The sequence below is a fragment of the Phragmites australis genome, chromosome 24 (genome assembly GCF_958298935.1).
Source record: "Phragmites australis chromosome 24, lpPhrAust1.1, whole genome shotgun sequence".
Classification (NCBI taxonomy): Eukaryota; Viridiplantae; Streptophyta; class Magnoliopsida; order Poales; family Poaceae; genus Phragmites; species Phragmites australis.
The window spans coordinates 1,931,524-1,948,859 of NC_084944.1; the positions used below are offsets into that span (position 1 = coordinate 1,931,524).

Consider the following 17,336-nt stretch of genomic DNA (forward strand, 5'->3'; position numbering starts at 1 on the left):
GAACATAACGATGTTGCATACATGCATCGATCAAGCAGTACACGCAAGGACTAGAACAGAACTTGCATGCATGCATGGAGAAAGGCTCTGGCAGAGCTTGTTGTTGCCACACGGGCCAGAGCCCTGCCAACCAGAGCCCATGCCACGCGTCGCCACTTGCGCTGTTGCACACCACCATCTGCCTCGTGCCGCTAGCAACTGTAGCTCACGCACCCGAGTCACCGCATGTGGCCATCTCGGTTAGCACGCCATCTCGTCGACGCTCGCTGCATCGAGCACGGCGGCCGGCCGCACCAACACGTGCACGAATGACGGCTGCGGCTAGGGTTAGTAAACCCTAGTGCACCGTCAAACCGGGCCACACGGCTTTATGGGCCAAGGGGAGTTGGGCCATGCCGGCCCGACAAGAAATTGGCCGGAATAAGATAAAAAGGGGAAAGTTTGGTGGGCTGACTAGAAAGAATATGAAGGGGTCTAAATAGAAAAGGAAAAGTGCATACAATTTTTTTGCAAATTAGATCCTATGGTTTCTAGAAATTACACAGATCCTGAAGTTCTGCGTATAAACCCTCGGACTTTGCAGAAAACCCTGAAAATACTTTTTCTTGTAGAAAAGTATCTCTAGAATTTGAATTTTGTATCTATGCAGTATTTATTTCTATGTTATTTTTACTTATTAATTACATGTTATGCATTTAAATTTAGTAATATTCATATAATAGCATAGAAAATATTAGAAAATTTGCAGCAATCTAATTTAGCAAACACGATGCAACTTTACTAGTAGTAATACTTGTGTCATTTGAATTTTGAATACGAAGATAGCTGGCATCACGAATAAGGAGTTCTCTAAGTTGAGTGCAGATAGCTACAACTATCTCACTTGGGCATCGGATGTCCGAATTGCACTTGGGGCAAAAAAGGCTCGCGCTGCCATTGGTCTAGGAACAAGTAGTGCAATAGTTCCCACGAAGGATGAGAATAATCAGGTATTTCATTTTCTCCTCCACCATCTCTCTCTTACTTTGAAAGATGAGTACATGGCAATGATCAATGCTAAGACACTATGTGACATACTGTAGGAGCGGTTTGAGCGTCTTAAGTACACCATCAAGTCTCTTACAGAGCAAGGATGTATCTAACTCTGTTTCTGTCACCACAAGTATGTCAGAGAGTACAACTCCATGTTGCACCGCATTTGCACAATTCTATGCCTCTATGTGAAAGAGATCACAAAAGAGGAGAAAATTGAAAAGACTCTCTCCACTTTTTACCCGAATGCGGTAGAATCTGCACGCAATCACCGTCAATCAAAATACAAGAAGTATTCAGAACTGACTGACGTATTGCAGTTTCTTGAAGTTCATGACGAAGTCATAAACAAGAATCTCTTATCCTAGCCACAAGGGAAGAGCAGTAGTCTAGAAGTTAATCACAGCTCTTTCAAAACACGCAAGAACCGCAATAAGAAGCGGGGGAAGCGAGGAAGAAAAGTTGTGGTAGACAAGGTCAAGCCTGGTGATGATAATGGCAAGACAAAGAAAGAAGTCAAGCCATATGGTGAGCAGAAACAGAATCTACAAAGTATCAAAGCATGTTGTGGAAGTATACCAGAAGAAGCACACCTCACAATTGCAGTGGGGATGGAGGTGAAAAGGTAGCCGCAATTAAAAGGAAAGTATCTCACACGAAAGTTGATGATGCTCCTACACTGGCAGTAAAAGATCTCCTAATGAATGATGCAAATGCCCCTACTTTGGTCTCCTCCACTGCTATAGAAGATGTCATGAAGGATGAAGCGGAAAAGAAAGTTATTAAAGATGAAGTGGTTGAATATTTCGCAGACTCTATCCAGCCATTTATCTAGTTGCTAAATTTAGAATGAATGAATGAATGAATGAAAGCTTTAGAAGAGCAAGCTTAGTTGCAAACAATATTTTTCGGTATTGAATAGAATATGTGTGGCGTTCGCATGCAAGAAGTGTATTATGGATAGTGGAACCACAAACATCATCTTAAGAGAAATGTGTGTTTTCAGTCTTTTGGATATAGCTCTGGAAAAATGATAACTATCACTGGAAGTGATAAATGCATATTAGGTTTTGGAAGAGCCATAGTCATACTACTTATGGGAACTACTTTGCATATTGAATAAGCATTGTTATACCTTGAATATATAAAAAATCTCTTAAGTTTTAAAGATATCCGCGCTAACGGTCTCCATGTAGAAACTGGTGAAGAAGATGGTAGGGAGCACCTATTCATCACTAAGCATGATAGTGAAGTAAGAATACTAGAAAAAAACTTTATTCTATGAGCAGTGGCTTGTACTACACTCGTATTAAAGCATCTGCAATGTTCACTCATAGTGCAAAATTATTCTTCCTATGGCATGATAAATTAGGTCACCCTGGTTTTAGAATGATGAAAAACATCATTACTAACTCACAAGGTCATGGCATAAATGTAAAGAATTTTTTGAATCAGGAAGATTTTGTATTCTTTGCATGTGCTATCAAGAAATCAATAAAAATGTCGTCTACCTTGAAGGTACAAGAAGAAATCCCTGCATTCCTAGAACAAATCTAGGGGAATATTTGTGGTCCTATTCAGTTGTTTTCTGATCCGTTTCGGTACTTTATGGTATTGATACGCATCCTCGAAGTGTTCATAGGAATAATTTTCTAGATCATCACGTGAAATCCATTAGAATGGACAACGTTGGAGAATTTATTCCTAAAGCGTTCGATGATTATTACACTGGTATGAGAATTAAAGTTGAATATTTTGTACCGCATGTCCACACTTAGAATGGACTAGCCGAAGCACTAATAGAAGAAATAAAATTCATTGCAAGACCTTTGTTGCAGCATTGTAACTTGTCTGCTACATATTGGGGACATGCAGTCTTATATACGGTATCTCTCATTTATTATAGTCCATCTTCCTATAAAATCCTTCTAGTGCAAGGGGTAATTCTGAACATTTTCTATTTACACAAATTTAGATGTATGGTTTATGTGCTAATATCGCCGCCACAACGAACCGCTATGGGATCTTTGTGGGAAGTTGGAATATATGTCGGTTATGAGATTGCATCCATAATCATATATTTAAAACCAACTACTGAAAATCTACATACGGACCGCTTCGCTGATTGCAAATTTGATGAAAATAATTTGCCGCCATTAGAGGGAGAAAATATACCCTTGGATAAAGAATGCCGAAAAATTATTTGGCAGGCTGAAGGAATTATGACACATGATTCTTGCACTTGTAAAGCAAATGATGAAGTATAGAAAATTATCATTTTACAGAAATTAGCAAACGATCTTCTTGATCTTTTTTGTGATTCGAAGAGTTTGACTAAGTTGCATATGCATGCACGCAATGCACCAGAGAGGGTGAATGTATCAAAGGAAGGTACCCCTCATCTTATCATAAGAGCTCCGAAAAAATAAATAGAGGACAAAAAATTCGGTTTCTCAAGTCTCAAATAGCTAGAGACGTCTGGTAAAAATGAGAAATAAGAGCTTACCACAGCCACTTATAAAAAATTCTCAAATAAAAAAGAAGGGGAGCCAGTTGAGACCTGACGATGGTATAGAATCTCAGAAAGTAGGCATACCGATTTTAAATCTTCCTAGGCAGGAAGAAACTAGCGAAAATGCGCGCGTTGAAATAGAAATTAACGTTGGTAAACTAAATGGCCTTGCTCCAATAGTAAGAAATAATGAACAAGTACTTGAAAGTGCACCTGAAAAAAATTATGAAGAGCAAAAAGTTGAAGCACCTGAAAGTGCAACCCATAGCAATGAACCATGTGAATTCAGGGGAATCCTGTAACAGAACAACCACAATAGTTGACATATATTTCGTAAATAAAATTACCACAGTTCTAGACCATGACTCTGAGCCTGTATCGCCCACAGGATGTAGAATGAGGTTAGATTAGGAAGACCGCTAGAAGATAATAATAGCTGAATTGTTATTCCTGAACAAAAGAAGGATTTTTGGGCCAGTATACCGCACACCTACCCACATCAGATCCGTGTGATACAAGTGGGTTTTTGTTCGTAAGAGGAATGGAAGGAATGAAATTGTGAGGTACAGAGCACGACTAGTGGCACAAGGTTTGACTCAACGACCGGGTGTTGATTATGAAGAAACCTATTTACTGGTGATAGGCGGTATTACTTTTAGATATTTAATCTCAATGGCAGTGGATGTTGTGACCGCATATCTTTATGAAAGCCTTGATTCTGACATTTATATGAAGTTACCTGAATGAATACTATTGTCGAATCATGATAGAAGAAATAGACATATTTATAGTGTACAATTGAAGAAATCGTTATATGGGTTGAAACAGTCATATCCCACAATAAATTTCTGCATATGAAGATGATTTGAATATCATCAGTACAAAAGAAGAAATGCAAGAAGCAAACATGTACTTGAAGTATGAATTTGAAATGAAAGACTTGGGTAAAACTAAGTTTTGCTTAGGCCTGAAGCTACAGCATGTGACAGATGAAATTTTAGTACATAAGTCAAACTACATTCAAAAGGTGTTAGAGCGGTTTGAAAAAATCATTTCCTGCTAAAACCCTATGGTCGAAAGGTCACTCCAAGGAGATCAAGGGCCATATAGACCTGGAGAAGAGAGGGAGGAAGTATTGAGACCAGAATTTCTGATACAGCGCAGAACCCACTAGAAGGCATTTGAAGGGCGTGAAGGAAATTCTGTGTTACTTGTAAAGTAGCAAAGATCTGGGTCTGTTCTACAGAAAGAATCAAGATTTAAGTCTGGTAGGTTCCGCAAATGTTGGATATCTGTCAGACCCGCATACAGTGAAATCATAGACTAGATATGTTTTTCTATGTGGTAGAACTGTAATATCCTAAAAATCATCAAAACAAAGTCTTGTATCTACTTCGATGAACTGCTCGAAAATAATAGCTTTATATGAAGCCGCACAGGAATGCGTATGAATTAGAAGAGTGATCAGTCATATCCAACAGTCATGTGGTTTAAACACTACTAACAATCTCGTCATTATCCATGTGCAATCGGGATATGTTAAAAGCAGCTAACGAAGAATACAAACCCCAAATTCTTTTATGCTCATGAATTGCATAAAATGAATGAATTGAATGTGATGCATATCAAGTCATGCGAAAATCTTATAGATTTATTCACTAAGTCTCTCCCTGTATTTAGTTTTAAAAGATATATTCGTGGTATTGTGATGACGAAGCTTAGAGGGTTACATATTTCAGAGGGAGAATTTTTACATAATACTGATATAAAGAATTAAATCTTAATCAGAAAGATTAAATACCTAAAATTAATCATGAAGATTATACGAAGTATTTGGGTGGATTGTACTCTTTTTCTCTTAGGTGAGTTTTTCTGAAGTTTCTCATGTTAAGGTTTTTAACGAGGCAATTCGTGTGACCATATCGTGAGCTTTGTACTCTTTTTTCTATTTTTTCATTGAATTTTAGGGGAGTTTTTATGAGACATATGTATTTCGCGAGAAGTGTATAAGAGAGAGTTAGGAAACTTAGAGTTTTGCAACATAATTTAGACGCGTCTCGATCTCTAAAAATTTATTCTTCTTAAAATAGGTTTCTATCTCTTAGAGATTTTTGGCACTATATATACAGGATAATGCCTCTTATTTTAAACACATATGAATAAAAAATAAATAGCTTTTTCTTATATTATGTCTCTTTTTATATTTTTTTCCTAAAAAATCGCTAAACTATACTTAATAGCAGCAGTTTCTCGACATCTTTTACGAATGCATAGCAAGTCAAGCCCTTCGCACCCGGACAGGCCCCATTGGGTCGATCTAGTGGACGAACTTGGGTGCCCGCCAAGTCTTCGCGGCACTCGATGTAGGCCCCACATGCCAGTGTCAGACTGGTGCCGCTCGCCTCGCCTCGCCTCGCCTCGCATGTTCCATTTGCGACGGAATTTCTTTATGTGCCGCTTATATTTAAGTAACTTTATTCAAATTTTTTCTTAGTAGTTTTTTAAAATAAATTGAAAATTTTTCTCAAAATTTTTAGTCAAAATTTTCTTGTTAACCTTTTCTCAAAAAATTTTAAATTAAAATTTTCTCGTACAAGCTTTTGTCACAAGTGGATAAGACGACGACCTGAACACCTTTCTGTCAGAAGTCGTGCGCCCGGACGACTGCTTCCCTATGCGCGGATTAGGAGGGTCCCATTTGCGACCAGTCTACCCGCAGCAACCAACTGAAGTCAGTTTGTTAGCGAGACTAAACAAGAAGCTAGGATCTTGGTAACAAACCATCTACGATATATAGTCAGGTTGGTTAATCGCGCCATCATGCGCGAGGCTTGGGCCATGGACGCGAGGGGCGAGGCGTGGGAGAACTCCTTCGCCGGCACCGGGGGCGAGAAGGCGTTCGTGGCGCTTCCGGAGGAGCAGACAGCCGGCGGGGAGGAGGAGGAGGCGGAGAAGGTGTTCGTGGCGCTTCCGCAGCAGCACAAGAGCGGCAAGGCCGTGCTCGCGTGGGCGCTCCGGCATGTCGCGGCGGCCGCCGCCGTGGTGGTGCTGCACGTCCACGCGCCGGCGCAGATGATCCCGATGAGTACGTACCCTCTTCGCTTCGCTCCCCGCACGGCACGGCGGCACCGTAGTTTGGCTGGGGGCTTACCGGGACCGTCCGATCGGGTTCGCGCGGCTCAGATCGAGAAGAGCACGGTCTCTGAGGGATATTTGCATGGGGACCCTTGCACTTGTTTGTATGCTAGGCACCGTCGTCGGCCGTTTCGGCGGAGGCTCACTCCGGCGAGAGCACTAGGGATTTACAGGCGCCGGCGCAGGTGGTTCCGCTTGTCCACTAGGTTTTTGTGGAAATTTCTCCTTTTTGGACAAAAATGGGGTTAGTGTTGGTGTGCAAAGGCCGCGGGTTTGGGTTTTGCATTTGCTTACAAAATTTACTTCGCGAAATGGTTGGATATTAGGTTAGCGTTTTCCAAAAATGCATAGAAAAGAGTCATTTTCTTCCTCTTTTTTGACGAAAAGAGGCATTTTTCCTCAAATGGTATCCATAGATGTTTCTTTTGCGGTACCTACGGAGAACTGAACTGGACTTGTGGTATAGTGAGACAATTTACAAGTAATAACCTAAGTATGATACGGTGATAGCTTTCTATTGTCTGACCGTTCTTGTACCTTTCTTTCCTATAAGTAAAGTTCCGTTGGAATCTACTATGGACATGGTGACTACTACTCTTTTGCTTAGTATAGTTTGTTATAAACTTGTGATCTCATATCATCTTATTACTTATCAGTGGGGACTAAGTTTCATGTAAGCAAACTGAGACCAGAACAGGTCAGCGCTTACAGACAGCATGAGAGGGAGAACGTGGAGAAACATTTGGATGAGTACATTCACCAGTGCTCTAAAGTCAAGGTGCAAACAGTCATCTTTCAATCTTTCTAGTTTCTATTGTGAGAAGCATTTCAGAATAACAACGAGCCTTGAGCAGGGCGATTATCGAAGAGTTACTCCTTTTTCAGGTCAAATGCGAGAAACTTGTGATTGAAAATGATGATGTTGCTAAAGGGATTACAGAGCTTGTTTCGCTGCACGGCATCACCAAACTCGTCATGGGAGCAGCTGCTGACAAACACTACTCTAGGTATGCGGCAATGGTGCATGCTTTAGCACTCATATTTATTGGTTATAGATTTGAGATCTTACCAAGTGATGCCTTAATGTTCCAAATTTCAGGAAAATGAAAATGCCCAAGTCCAAGACTGCGCTTGCTGTCCTGCTGAAAGCTGATACTTCATGCAAGATTTGGTTTGTTTGCAAGGAACATCTGATAAGCGCTAGGTAAGAATATGATTACACATTACATTTTCTCCATCTTATATTGTTAGCTAAGGTGATTTATTTATGAGCAGCGTGCAAACATACCATTTCCTGAATCTAACTTGTTGGTCGTTGTTGTTCCGGCTACAGTAGCGTCAAATGTAGTTCTTCCTTTTCTGTTATAGTATTTTCCGTAATAGTATTTCATTTGTCTTAGCAAGTCACACCGTGCTGGGTGGCTGGGTCGGGTTACTGTAAAACTCCCTTTCTATCTTAATGAAACGCACACAATCTTTTTGCGTGTTCACGGAAAAAAGGAACTAACTTGGACCTCATATTTGCATATCCATTTCACGTTCTAGATGCTACCATTACTGTTCAGTCTTTTCCAATAATCACTTATTATTTCCCCTTTCAACTTTATACAGGGAGGCTGGCGCTCCTGTATCTCGCAAAACACCACCACCCCCAGCTAGCAGAAGTTCAATATCCAATTTATCTGAATGGGGTGGACAACCAAACGGATATGCAAGCAATGGGGTTGATGGCCACATTCAGAGGTCGATGTCAGAAAAGGTTGCTCCTGCATCTGTTAGAACATCATTGCGACTACCTTCTCGATTATCTGTACCGACAACTCTTAGCAGGCTAAGCATAGAGGATACCTCCCGTTCGTGGGATAGTGTTCCAAGAGGAAGTTTTCCAAGTTCACACCAAGCATCCTCTACTGTGACTGACGAGGGGTTCAGTGATTCCAGTTCATTTTCAATGCCTAGGGATGATTCCTCTGAAATCCTACCCTCAATACACGCAGGGCGTGATCTTCCAAACCAAGCATCATACCATGATCAGGTTTGCTTTTTCATACCCGAGATAGTAGAGAGCTGAGTAGGAACTTCATTTGATGAGATGGTGATGAATGACAGGGCACCTTGGATTCAAATATTGACATATTTGATAAACTTGAAGAAGCCTTCACTGAGGCTGAGAAGTATCAAAAGCAAGCGTTTGATGAGTCCTTGAGGAGACAGAAAGCAGAGGAAGAACTGATTTTGTATCGCCAAAAGGTAATGTCCTCACCACATTAGCATGAAAACCATGTATAATTTGACACAAAGCTGTAATGATTATAGGCAAACAATTTTGAGGATATGTCTTTAAACGAGGCCACACAGAGGAAAGAAGTCGAGGAAGCTCTAGCAAAGGCAAATAAGGACATAGAACTAATGAAGCAAGAAATGGATGCACTGAAACAGGACCGGGATGTCATCATCGATAAGCTTGTTAAGATGAGCGAACAAAGGGCAACATTGGAGCAACGAGTCAATGAATATTGTGGCACTGTCAAGGATCTTGAGGATATGTTGGCAGCAAGTAGATCCCTTATTGAATCACAGCAATTGGGGTATGAGAAATTAAAGCATGAAAGGGACAATGCACTCAATGATGTAGATGAGCTGCGCAAAGAGAAAGAGAAGGCAATATCATGGCCGAATTTGACATGGAACACTGAATTCTCTTTCTCAGAGCTGCAGCAGGCAACACAGAATTTCAGTGACACAATGAAGGTTGGTGAAGGTGGATTTGGGTGTGTCTACAAAGGTTTCCTGCGCAACACAACAGTGGCGATTAAGATGCTGCGCTCTCATAACTTACAAGGGCAGTCACAATTTCAGCAAGAGGTAATAGCATCCAATAACTTGAATAATGGAATGTATGTTATTGTTTTAGTTTTACTGAAGTAATTTTACTCGGCAGGTTGTTGTTCTTAGTAGGGTGAGGCATCCAAACCTTGTAACACTTATGGGTTCTTGCTCAGAAGCTTCAGGTCTTGTGTATGAGTTCTTACCAAATGGAAGCCTTGAAGACCGTCTAGCCTGCGAAAACAACACACCTCCACTGACATGGCAAGTCCGTACACGGATCATCGCTGAGATATGTTCTGCGCTCGTCTTCCTTCACTCAAGCAACCCTCACCCAGTAATCCACGGTGATCTCAAGCCTGCAAACATTCTCCTTGATGCCAATTTGGTCAGCAAGCTCAGTGACTTTGGCATCTCCTGCCTGTTGAGTAAATCTAGCACAATGTCCACAAGCCTCTACCGAACGACGAACCCAAGGGGGACTTTTGCATACATGGACCCTGAATTTCTTACCACAGGAGAGTTAACAGCACGGTCCGACATATACTCTTTGGGCATTGTCATACTCCAGTTGGTGACTGGGAAGCCAGCTTTAGGCATTGGAAGGGCAGTGGAGGATGCACTTGAGAAAGATGAATTAGAGCTTCTTATTGACCAATCTGCTGGGGAGTGGCCATTTGTGCAGGCCAAGAAGCTGATGCTTCTTGGTCTGCAGTGTGCAGAGCTTAGCAGAAGAAGGCGACCTTATCGTATGAGTGACGTGTGGTGTGTGATCGAGCCCCTGGTGAAGTCAGCTTCGCTGTCAACTGCACCACAGTCCTTTGCACATCGGTTCGTTGAGAGCCACACACCATCCTACTTCTTATGTCCTATTTCTCAGGTACACTGTATGTCCCTTTAGTGTGCAACATAACCTTAGTTCTGCATTTCATTAGAATCAGAAAAGCATATTGCATAGTTTATTTGCAAAACTTGACAACTGAAATAATTCCAATTTCTAAAGAAGCAAAGAAAACAACAGTTCTAAACTGCAGTAGATCCAACACTTAAGCGTACAGTAGCAAAAGTGTTAGTTCGATAATAAGTGATTTTTCTTTGTTGCAGTTGAGTTTCATGGAAACACAACCTCATCCCGAAACTCTTTATTTAGATAATGCCATTCTCCATCCCGAAACCATCCTAAGGTCATTCTGTGTCAATTCTTCTTGGAGCTGAGTATTGCACTAGATTTGCTTAGCTTATTTAATAGACCTTTGGAGGAATTGAGCATAGCTCAGTTGGTGGGTGTGAGGTGTGGGTGTACACCCCTACCACCCAGGTTGGAGTTCTCTTCAACTCAAATTTGGATGTGTGTTTCTTCTTAATGAAAAACCACCTAGTTCCTCCTAGATTGGGCCTCTTTTTTTAATAGACCTTTGGCATTCTTAATTTAATAATGCAGTATATGCTGACTTTGAGATACAATGACACGATTAATTCGACAACAAAAAACATTTGGTTTGAATGTTTGGTTAATATAGTACTCAATTAAATAATCACCTATCTTCATTATTCAAAATGCTAAGATATTGTCAAAGTTAACCAAGAAAAAATTCATTATAATTAATAGTAGCTTTGCTTGTTCATAGGACTTCGTACAGGGGTTTTCCACCCTTCCTCCTAACATACACTATATGGAACCAAAATTTATCTATCTTAACTGTTACTACATCCAAGTTTTTTATCTTCCAGATTTTTGGTGGTGCCAGGAAGCATTGGCTTTCTAAGTTCTAACATCAGTCTTTGGTCACCAAAAAATATTTTGTGCTTGTTAAAGTAGAAAATTGATGTGCTTGCTAAAGCAGTCGTCTAAATATGGTTCCTAATTTTTCGTGAAACAAAATTGTAGGAGGTCATGAGGAATCCTCATATTGCAGCAGATGGGTTCACTTACGAAGCAGAGGTCATAAGGGGTTGGCTCCACAGTGGGCGCAGCACGTCCCCGATGACAAAATTACCCCTGGCACACCATCATCTCATCCCGAACCATGCTCTTCATTCTGCCATACAGGAATATTTCCAGCAGCAGCAGCAGCAGAAATCACCATCATAATTGACTCAATTTTTCAAGAAACACCAGGGGATTTGCACGTCATTATATCAAGATAGAAGAAAAGATAAGGCAGCAAAGAACCATAATTGGTTCATTCGACTTGATTTTTCTTGACGTTATGATTTGATAGTCTATTTTTGTTCAGAGGTCTTCTCTTTGTGTATATTTCTTTTGGGATCTGGTGAGTTGCAACTTGCAATGAAATGTGCATATGAGTATTGTGCTTGGAACAAAATGTTCCAGGTTCAATGAGCATTGCTTCGCTGGCATGCTTAGTTTTGTTAGCAGATCAGAAGGAAATGCAAGTTTGCAACAGAGCAAATATTTGTAATCTGAGCATGTTTTCTTGGAGACGAACCATTTTCTGATTTGTAGCAAATTTATAGACAATTTGTTCCCTGCAAAGCCATAAGCTTTGTTATATGGAAAAAGTGCGCTTCTCGCATTGTGATTGTGTCGAAACAGAGGCTGTAAGATATAGCTTTGCTCAATTCTGGCAAAACAGTTTTGCTTAATCTGAATGTTGGGTTTGTCATCTACTATTGCTTTAGTTCCTGGGTTCGAGTTGTCCTTCTGCACGTAAAGTTCGACCGGTGTGATTTTTACAACATACCACATTCAAGTTATCAAGTATCCAACAATGGCATTTTTTTCCACAGGTTGGATTCATATGCCCGAGTCGCTGGATGGACTGTACAACTCGCGATTTTCAGTCGCCTGTAGTATAAGAAAACTGAACTAAAAAAGGTGAGCCCGGATTATATATTTGAAACCTCAATGTGGTTGACACTACATGCTCAATTGCTCATGCAGCGATCGGCGACCAGTTATTCAGTTAAGCATGCTGCTGCATGCATCAGCACGGCGCAAATATACACGCGCGGCTATACAGAGCTTAGGCACAAATATGTGGAGAAACCAAAACAAATCAGATTGGTCGCTCGGCTCAACTAGTAGAAATCTAGAACTGGATGTTGGACTTGTAGACGGCGTTTTCTATGAAGTTCGCCGGGATGACGTCGGTGGCGACGAGCTTCTTGCCGGACTCGCTGGTGAGGCGGATGGAGAAGGGGCCCTTGAGCGGCTTGGCGCTGTCCATCCTCCAGATGGCGCCCCACGACTGCTTCATCGGCCTCCACTCCGGCGACGCCTTCTCCTTGAGGTCCATCTGCACGATGTCGCCGTCGTCCGCTACGAACTTAACCAGCACCGCCAGGTAGTTCGGGTTCGAAAACTTCTCAACGTGGAACCAGATCTTCTGCCCGGGAGGGTACTTGCAACGCACCCTGCATGCATGCAGTTTGAGTTCACCACAATCCGTGCAGACGCGTGTGATAAATGATATTGCCATTTTTTGCATGTGTGCATTGAAACGCAGTACGCAGATACGGAGAAGTTTTGATTCAGCAATAATGCATGACCGACCTCCTGAACTCCATGTCGATGATGCCGCGGTGGATGAGCTTGTCGTTGAGGCCGGGCTTGGCCATGGCGCCGAAGGCCTTGCCGCTGAGGTCGAAGTGGTAGGAGGAGATGTGCTCGTAGTTCATGTCGGTGATGAACACCACCACCGGCTTGTTGGAGCACTCCTCTGGCGCCTTGCATTTGATCTGCATGCAACAAGCAATTGTCGGTCCCATCAAGCCAAACATACACATGCATGCTTCGTCAAGATTTCAAGAACCATGCACACACGATATATATATGGTGAGATCTCATATGTTAGGCAAGCAATTCAATGCGTATATATACGCACGTACGTACCTCGTAGCAGGAACCGCACCCCTTGCCGTCCTTGAAGATGGGTTCGTTGCCGCAGGAAATCATGCCGCTGTAGGGTGGCAGGTGCACGTCCTTGATCCCGCAGGCGCCGCCGTTGTCGGCGGGCCCGGAGCCGGTGGGCTCGCCGTACCAGGTGGCCCTGGCGGCGAGCCACTTGCCGTCGTATTTGGTCGTGATGTTGGGGCCGGGCGGAACGTTGGGGGGCGAGCACGACCCGCCGGCGACGAGCGCCGCGACGACGGCGGCCACGGCCACGATGTTCGAGAGGGATCCCATCCCGTTGCTTAACTGTTTGTTCGAATGCGTGTGTGATTGCGGCAGACAATGGTGCGGAGGCGGGCTACTTATAGCGTCTCTCCAACAATCTATGTCAGCTAGTTTTAAGGGAGATCACATAAGATTTTTGCCTATGCGAACGAGAGAACAAAAGAAGAGAGCATGTAGAGGACGGGTGGACCAGCGCTGGCATCGCGCCGGTTAAGCCGCGCAGCCCGGCCGGCCGCTGCCGCGCCTCTGAGGCTCTGACGACGGACGGACGGTCGGCCGACGTGAGAGCGCCGCGGGTTTCACGTACGTACGGGTGGTTCGGGGCTTCGGCTGTTTGCTCACACGTTTGTGCCGAGCGGCCGGCGTTGGGTTGTGCGCGTGAGCGCGAGGCTCGCTGGCTATACGGGTTGGAGCTTGGAAGGCATGCGTCGTGGCGGTGGGGACGGAGAAATGGAACTCCGTAATGTGTGTGCATTTATGATTTATCTTGGCTATCTATTTTTTTCGTATAATAATTATTTATTGTTGATTCTCTTAATTATAATATAATTATTTTCATATATTCTTTTAATATGAATTCCAACTTAAATGAATAAGTATTGTGTCAGCATATCTTTGTAGAAATTTCCCTTCCGGGGATGAGATGAGATCTCTGGTGATGAATGTTAAGCGTGTTGTGTGTTGCGTCGTCTGTTTTAGTGGTTTTCACTCTTGTAGATTTCACTACGATCGTGAGCAAACCATTGAAGATTTTTCTATTGTGACCATTGCGGATTTAATGTTGCCACGCGTGGAAAAGGCAACATGCTTGTATTGCAACATTCTCTTCCGTAAGCGTGTAGAAATGTCTGGGTTGTCACTTTGTCACTCCTGCTCTTGCAGATCTGCCAACAGCACGCAGTCATGCCACAGGCTGTTTCTGTCTTTTTTTAAAGTTAATTTTACAGTCCCACCATATTATTGTCCTAATTATCACAAATCTATCACTTTTTTTGTGTCAGTTCACAGACCCACCAATACTCTGGTACAGTGTCTTACAAACCCATAACTTTTGCATTTTCGGTCACTGTTAATTGGTACTGTTCATAAGTACAGTGGTTTTCTATTTTTTTTTTCAAAAATCAATGGTCTTCTGTTTCTCAAAAAATCATAGAGTTTTTTCATACGTGTTCCATAATCTATATGCAACTCATTTTAATTGGATTTACCAAAAAATGTATGTAGAATTTAAACTAAAATTCTTAAAAAATATTTTTATAACTTCTAACAAATGTTAGGGCCTCAAATAAAATCACAAAAATCTAGAAAAAATCAATAATATTCTTCTTATGTGATGAAATAATTTTCAAAATTATATCCATCCATATTTTATATGGTTAAAAGTAAGTTTTTTTGTAATGCTTCATTTATGTGTATTTTTAAAATTATTGCATATAAACGGAGCATTACAAAGAAACTCATTTTTTCACCAAATAACATAGGAATTAAAATAATTTTAGAAATTATTCCATCACATAAGAATAATATTGGTGAATTTTTCTAGATTTTTTAGATTTTAGTTGAGGCCATAACAATTGTTAGAAGTTATAAAAGTAGTTTTTTTTGAAGAATTTTAGTTTAAATTCTACATATGTTTTTGGTTGAATTAAATTAAAATAGGTTGCATATAGATTATGAAACACGCAAAAAAAATTCTAGGATTTTGGAGAAACAGAAAAACACTGATTTTTGGAGAAATAGAAAACCACTGCGCTTATAAACAATACCTATGATCAGTGATTGAAAACGCGAAAGTGGTGGGTTGTGAGACATTGCCCAAAGTATTGGTGAGTTTGTGAAATAACCCAAAAAAGTGGTGGGTTTGTGATGATTAGGATAACAAAATGGTGGGTATGTGAAATCAACTCTTTTTTTAACCCCGACACCACATAGAACCAAGCAAGATTTGAGTGGTTAGCGAAGGTAGTTGCACCGCGTACTCATCAGGACTAAAACTCACAATTGCTTATTATGTGCTTCACCAGTACAGAATTGTTTTTTATTAAACGTTATACTTGTTGACAACAAAATGCCTATAATAATTTTATCAATCTTTTAAGTTTTACATGTCTAGTGTGAGTTTGTGGGTCAACGTGCGCACGGATGGAATTCACAGTTGTCCGCAGCGGTGTGGCAGGCCAGCCCGTCTCATTGAGTTAGTTCTGGCCCATGCTGGCCGAGTCAGGTTTGCTCTGGGCTGGCGGCCTGCAGGTTTGCGGCCTTCTCTGCCCCGCACTTGTGCCGCGACGCACCTGCTTCCATTTCGGGCCCCGAACCCAGACTCCTCTCGTGATTCTCGCCGGCGTCGCCGCTCGCTGGAGCGCCACCCGGACAGAAGCTCCCCCGCACAGTCGCCTCACGCCGTGCCGCTGGTGCGGTGAAGGGGTGGAGTGCGCCGCTCCGAGGACGATCGATGGGCTCGTGTGCCATGCGATCCCGCCTCGCCGCGCGCCGCCTTTCCAATCCGCTGCGCATGCAGTTACGCTTGCGCGCACACACACTTCCTTGCCTCCGTCGATCGTTGCCAACCGGCCCCGGCGGCTCGGAAGTTTGCCCTGCTGCGTTGTGAATCTATATCAGGTTGTCATACATGTATCCACTGGTTTTGTCATACATAAATCATCACAAATAAATTTTGCCGTACATGTATCCACTAGCTTTGTTCAGGCACCGGCGACATAGATTTGCTTTGCGCAAGATGCTATGCTAAGGTATTCGCCTTGTGGCTCTTGTAGATAGCTGGAGGTGAATATGTTTCCGAGACATAGATTTGCTTTCGTGCACTCTTTTGGAATATGAAATTTCTGAATTATCTTTATTGGTTGAATGGGTCTTTTGCACTGCTTGTTTACTGTCAGTTTATGTTCTCGTATCGTATACAGCTTCGTCACGTTCAAATATTGCTGAATCACCAGTGATTTCTCTAGGGATAGCAGGAGATCTGCACTTCATTTCTGTTGGAACTATGTAGGATACAGGCAAATGCTATATGAATTCTTCCAGTACTATTGATGTACAATAGGTAACCTGTCATATTTCTAGCAAGACGAAGACTTTTGTCATATTTCTAGCTCGAAACTGAAATGTAGTTGTCCATTTTATTGGAAGTGAAATCTGAAGGATATTTTTGAAAGACTAGGTAACCTTCTGTGTAGGGAGTCAACTAGTCTAGTGGACAGAGGCCCTCTATATATTGATGTACAATAGGTAGCCTGTCATATTTCTAGCAAGAAACTGAAACGTAGCTGTAGAATTTATTGGAAGCTACTGAAATCTGACGGAGACTTTTGTCATATTTCTAGCAAGAAACTGAAATGCAGTTGTCCATTTTATTGGAAGTTACTAGAATCTGAAGGAGAATTTTGAAAGACTAAGTAACCTTCTGTGTAGGGAATCAACCAGCCTAGTGGACAGAGGCCCTCTATATAAAGTACGGAAGAGACTTTTTCCACAACTGGGTTTTCTAAGGCAGTGAGCAGAAAATTTGTTGTGACCTATAGAGAGAAAGGATGCTGTAAGTCTAGCATATTAGTCTTTTTTTTATTCTAACTTTGTATCTCAATCGCTACCATGTGTTAATGGCATGACAGCCTGGCAGGCAAGTGACTGTTGAATCCCTTCAGTCATCATTTTACCGTGTCAAACCCTTCA

General features: G+C 41.9%; 2 protein-coding genes across 2 annotated transcripts; one reads left to right on the top strand and one right to left on the bottom strand.

The window, feature by feature from the left end:
- The first annotated feature begins 6,230 nt into the window (after positions 1–6,230).
- LOC133908069 (U-box domain-containing protein 33-like) lies at positions 6,231–12,139 on the top strand. The gene is made up of 9 exons (XM_062350192.1): positions 6,231–6,629; positions 7,336–7,457; positions 7,565–7,686; positions 7,779–7,883; positions 8,291–8,714; positions 8,789–8,929; positions 8,996–9,544; positions 9,621–10,385; positions 11,394–12,139. Exons 1-9 carry the CDS (start codon positions 6,365–6,367, stop codon positions 11,595–11,597), a joined length of 2,697 nt encoding a protein of 898 aa, XP_062206176.1. The 5' UTR covers positions 6,231–6,364; the 3' UTR covers positions 11,598–12,139.
- Positions 12,140–12,437: 298 nt separating this feature from the next.
- Positions 12,438–13,655, bottom strand: LOC133908072 (expansin-B9-like). The gene is made up of 3 exons (XM_062350199.1): positions 13,362–13,655; positions 13,023–13,207; positions 12,438–12,883 (listed from the first exon to the last, which is right to left on the bottom strand). Exons 1-3 carry the CDS (start codon positions 13,653–13,655, stop codon positions 12,559–12,561), a joined length of 804 nt encoding a protein of 267 aa, XP_062206183.1. The 3' UTR covers positions 12,438–12,558.
- Positions 13,656–17,336: the final 3,681 nt, after the last annotated feature.

Coding starts and splice junctions, on each gene's coding strand:
- LOC133908069 (XM_062350192.1), top strand. CDS start 6,365: ATGCGCGAGGCTTGGGCCATGGACGCGAGGGGCGAGGCGTGGGAGAAC. Junction 7,687..7,778: donor GCTGACAAACACTACTCTAG/GTATGCGGCAAT, acceptor TCCAAATTTCAG/GAAAATGAAAATGCCCAAGT. Junction 9,545..9,620: donor AGTCACAATTTCAGCAAGAG/GTAATAGCATCC, acceptor TTTACTCGGCAG/GTTGTTGTTCTTAGTAGGGT.
- LOC133908072 (XM_062350199.1), bottom strand. CDS start 13,655: ATGGGATCCCTCTCGAACATCGTGGCCGTGGCCGCCGTCGTCGCGGCG. Junction 13,208..13,361: donor GGTGCGGTTCCTGCTACGAG/GTACGTACGTGC, acceptor TGTTGCATGCAG/ATCAAATGCAAGGCGCCAGA. Junction 12,884..13,022: donor ATCGACATGGAGTTCAGGAG/GTCGGTCATGCA, acceptor GCATGCATGCAG/GGTGCGTTGCAAGTACCCTC.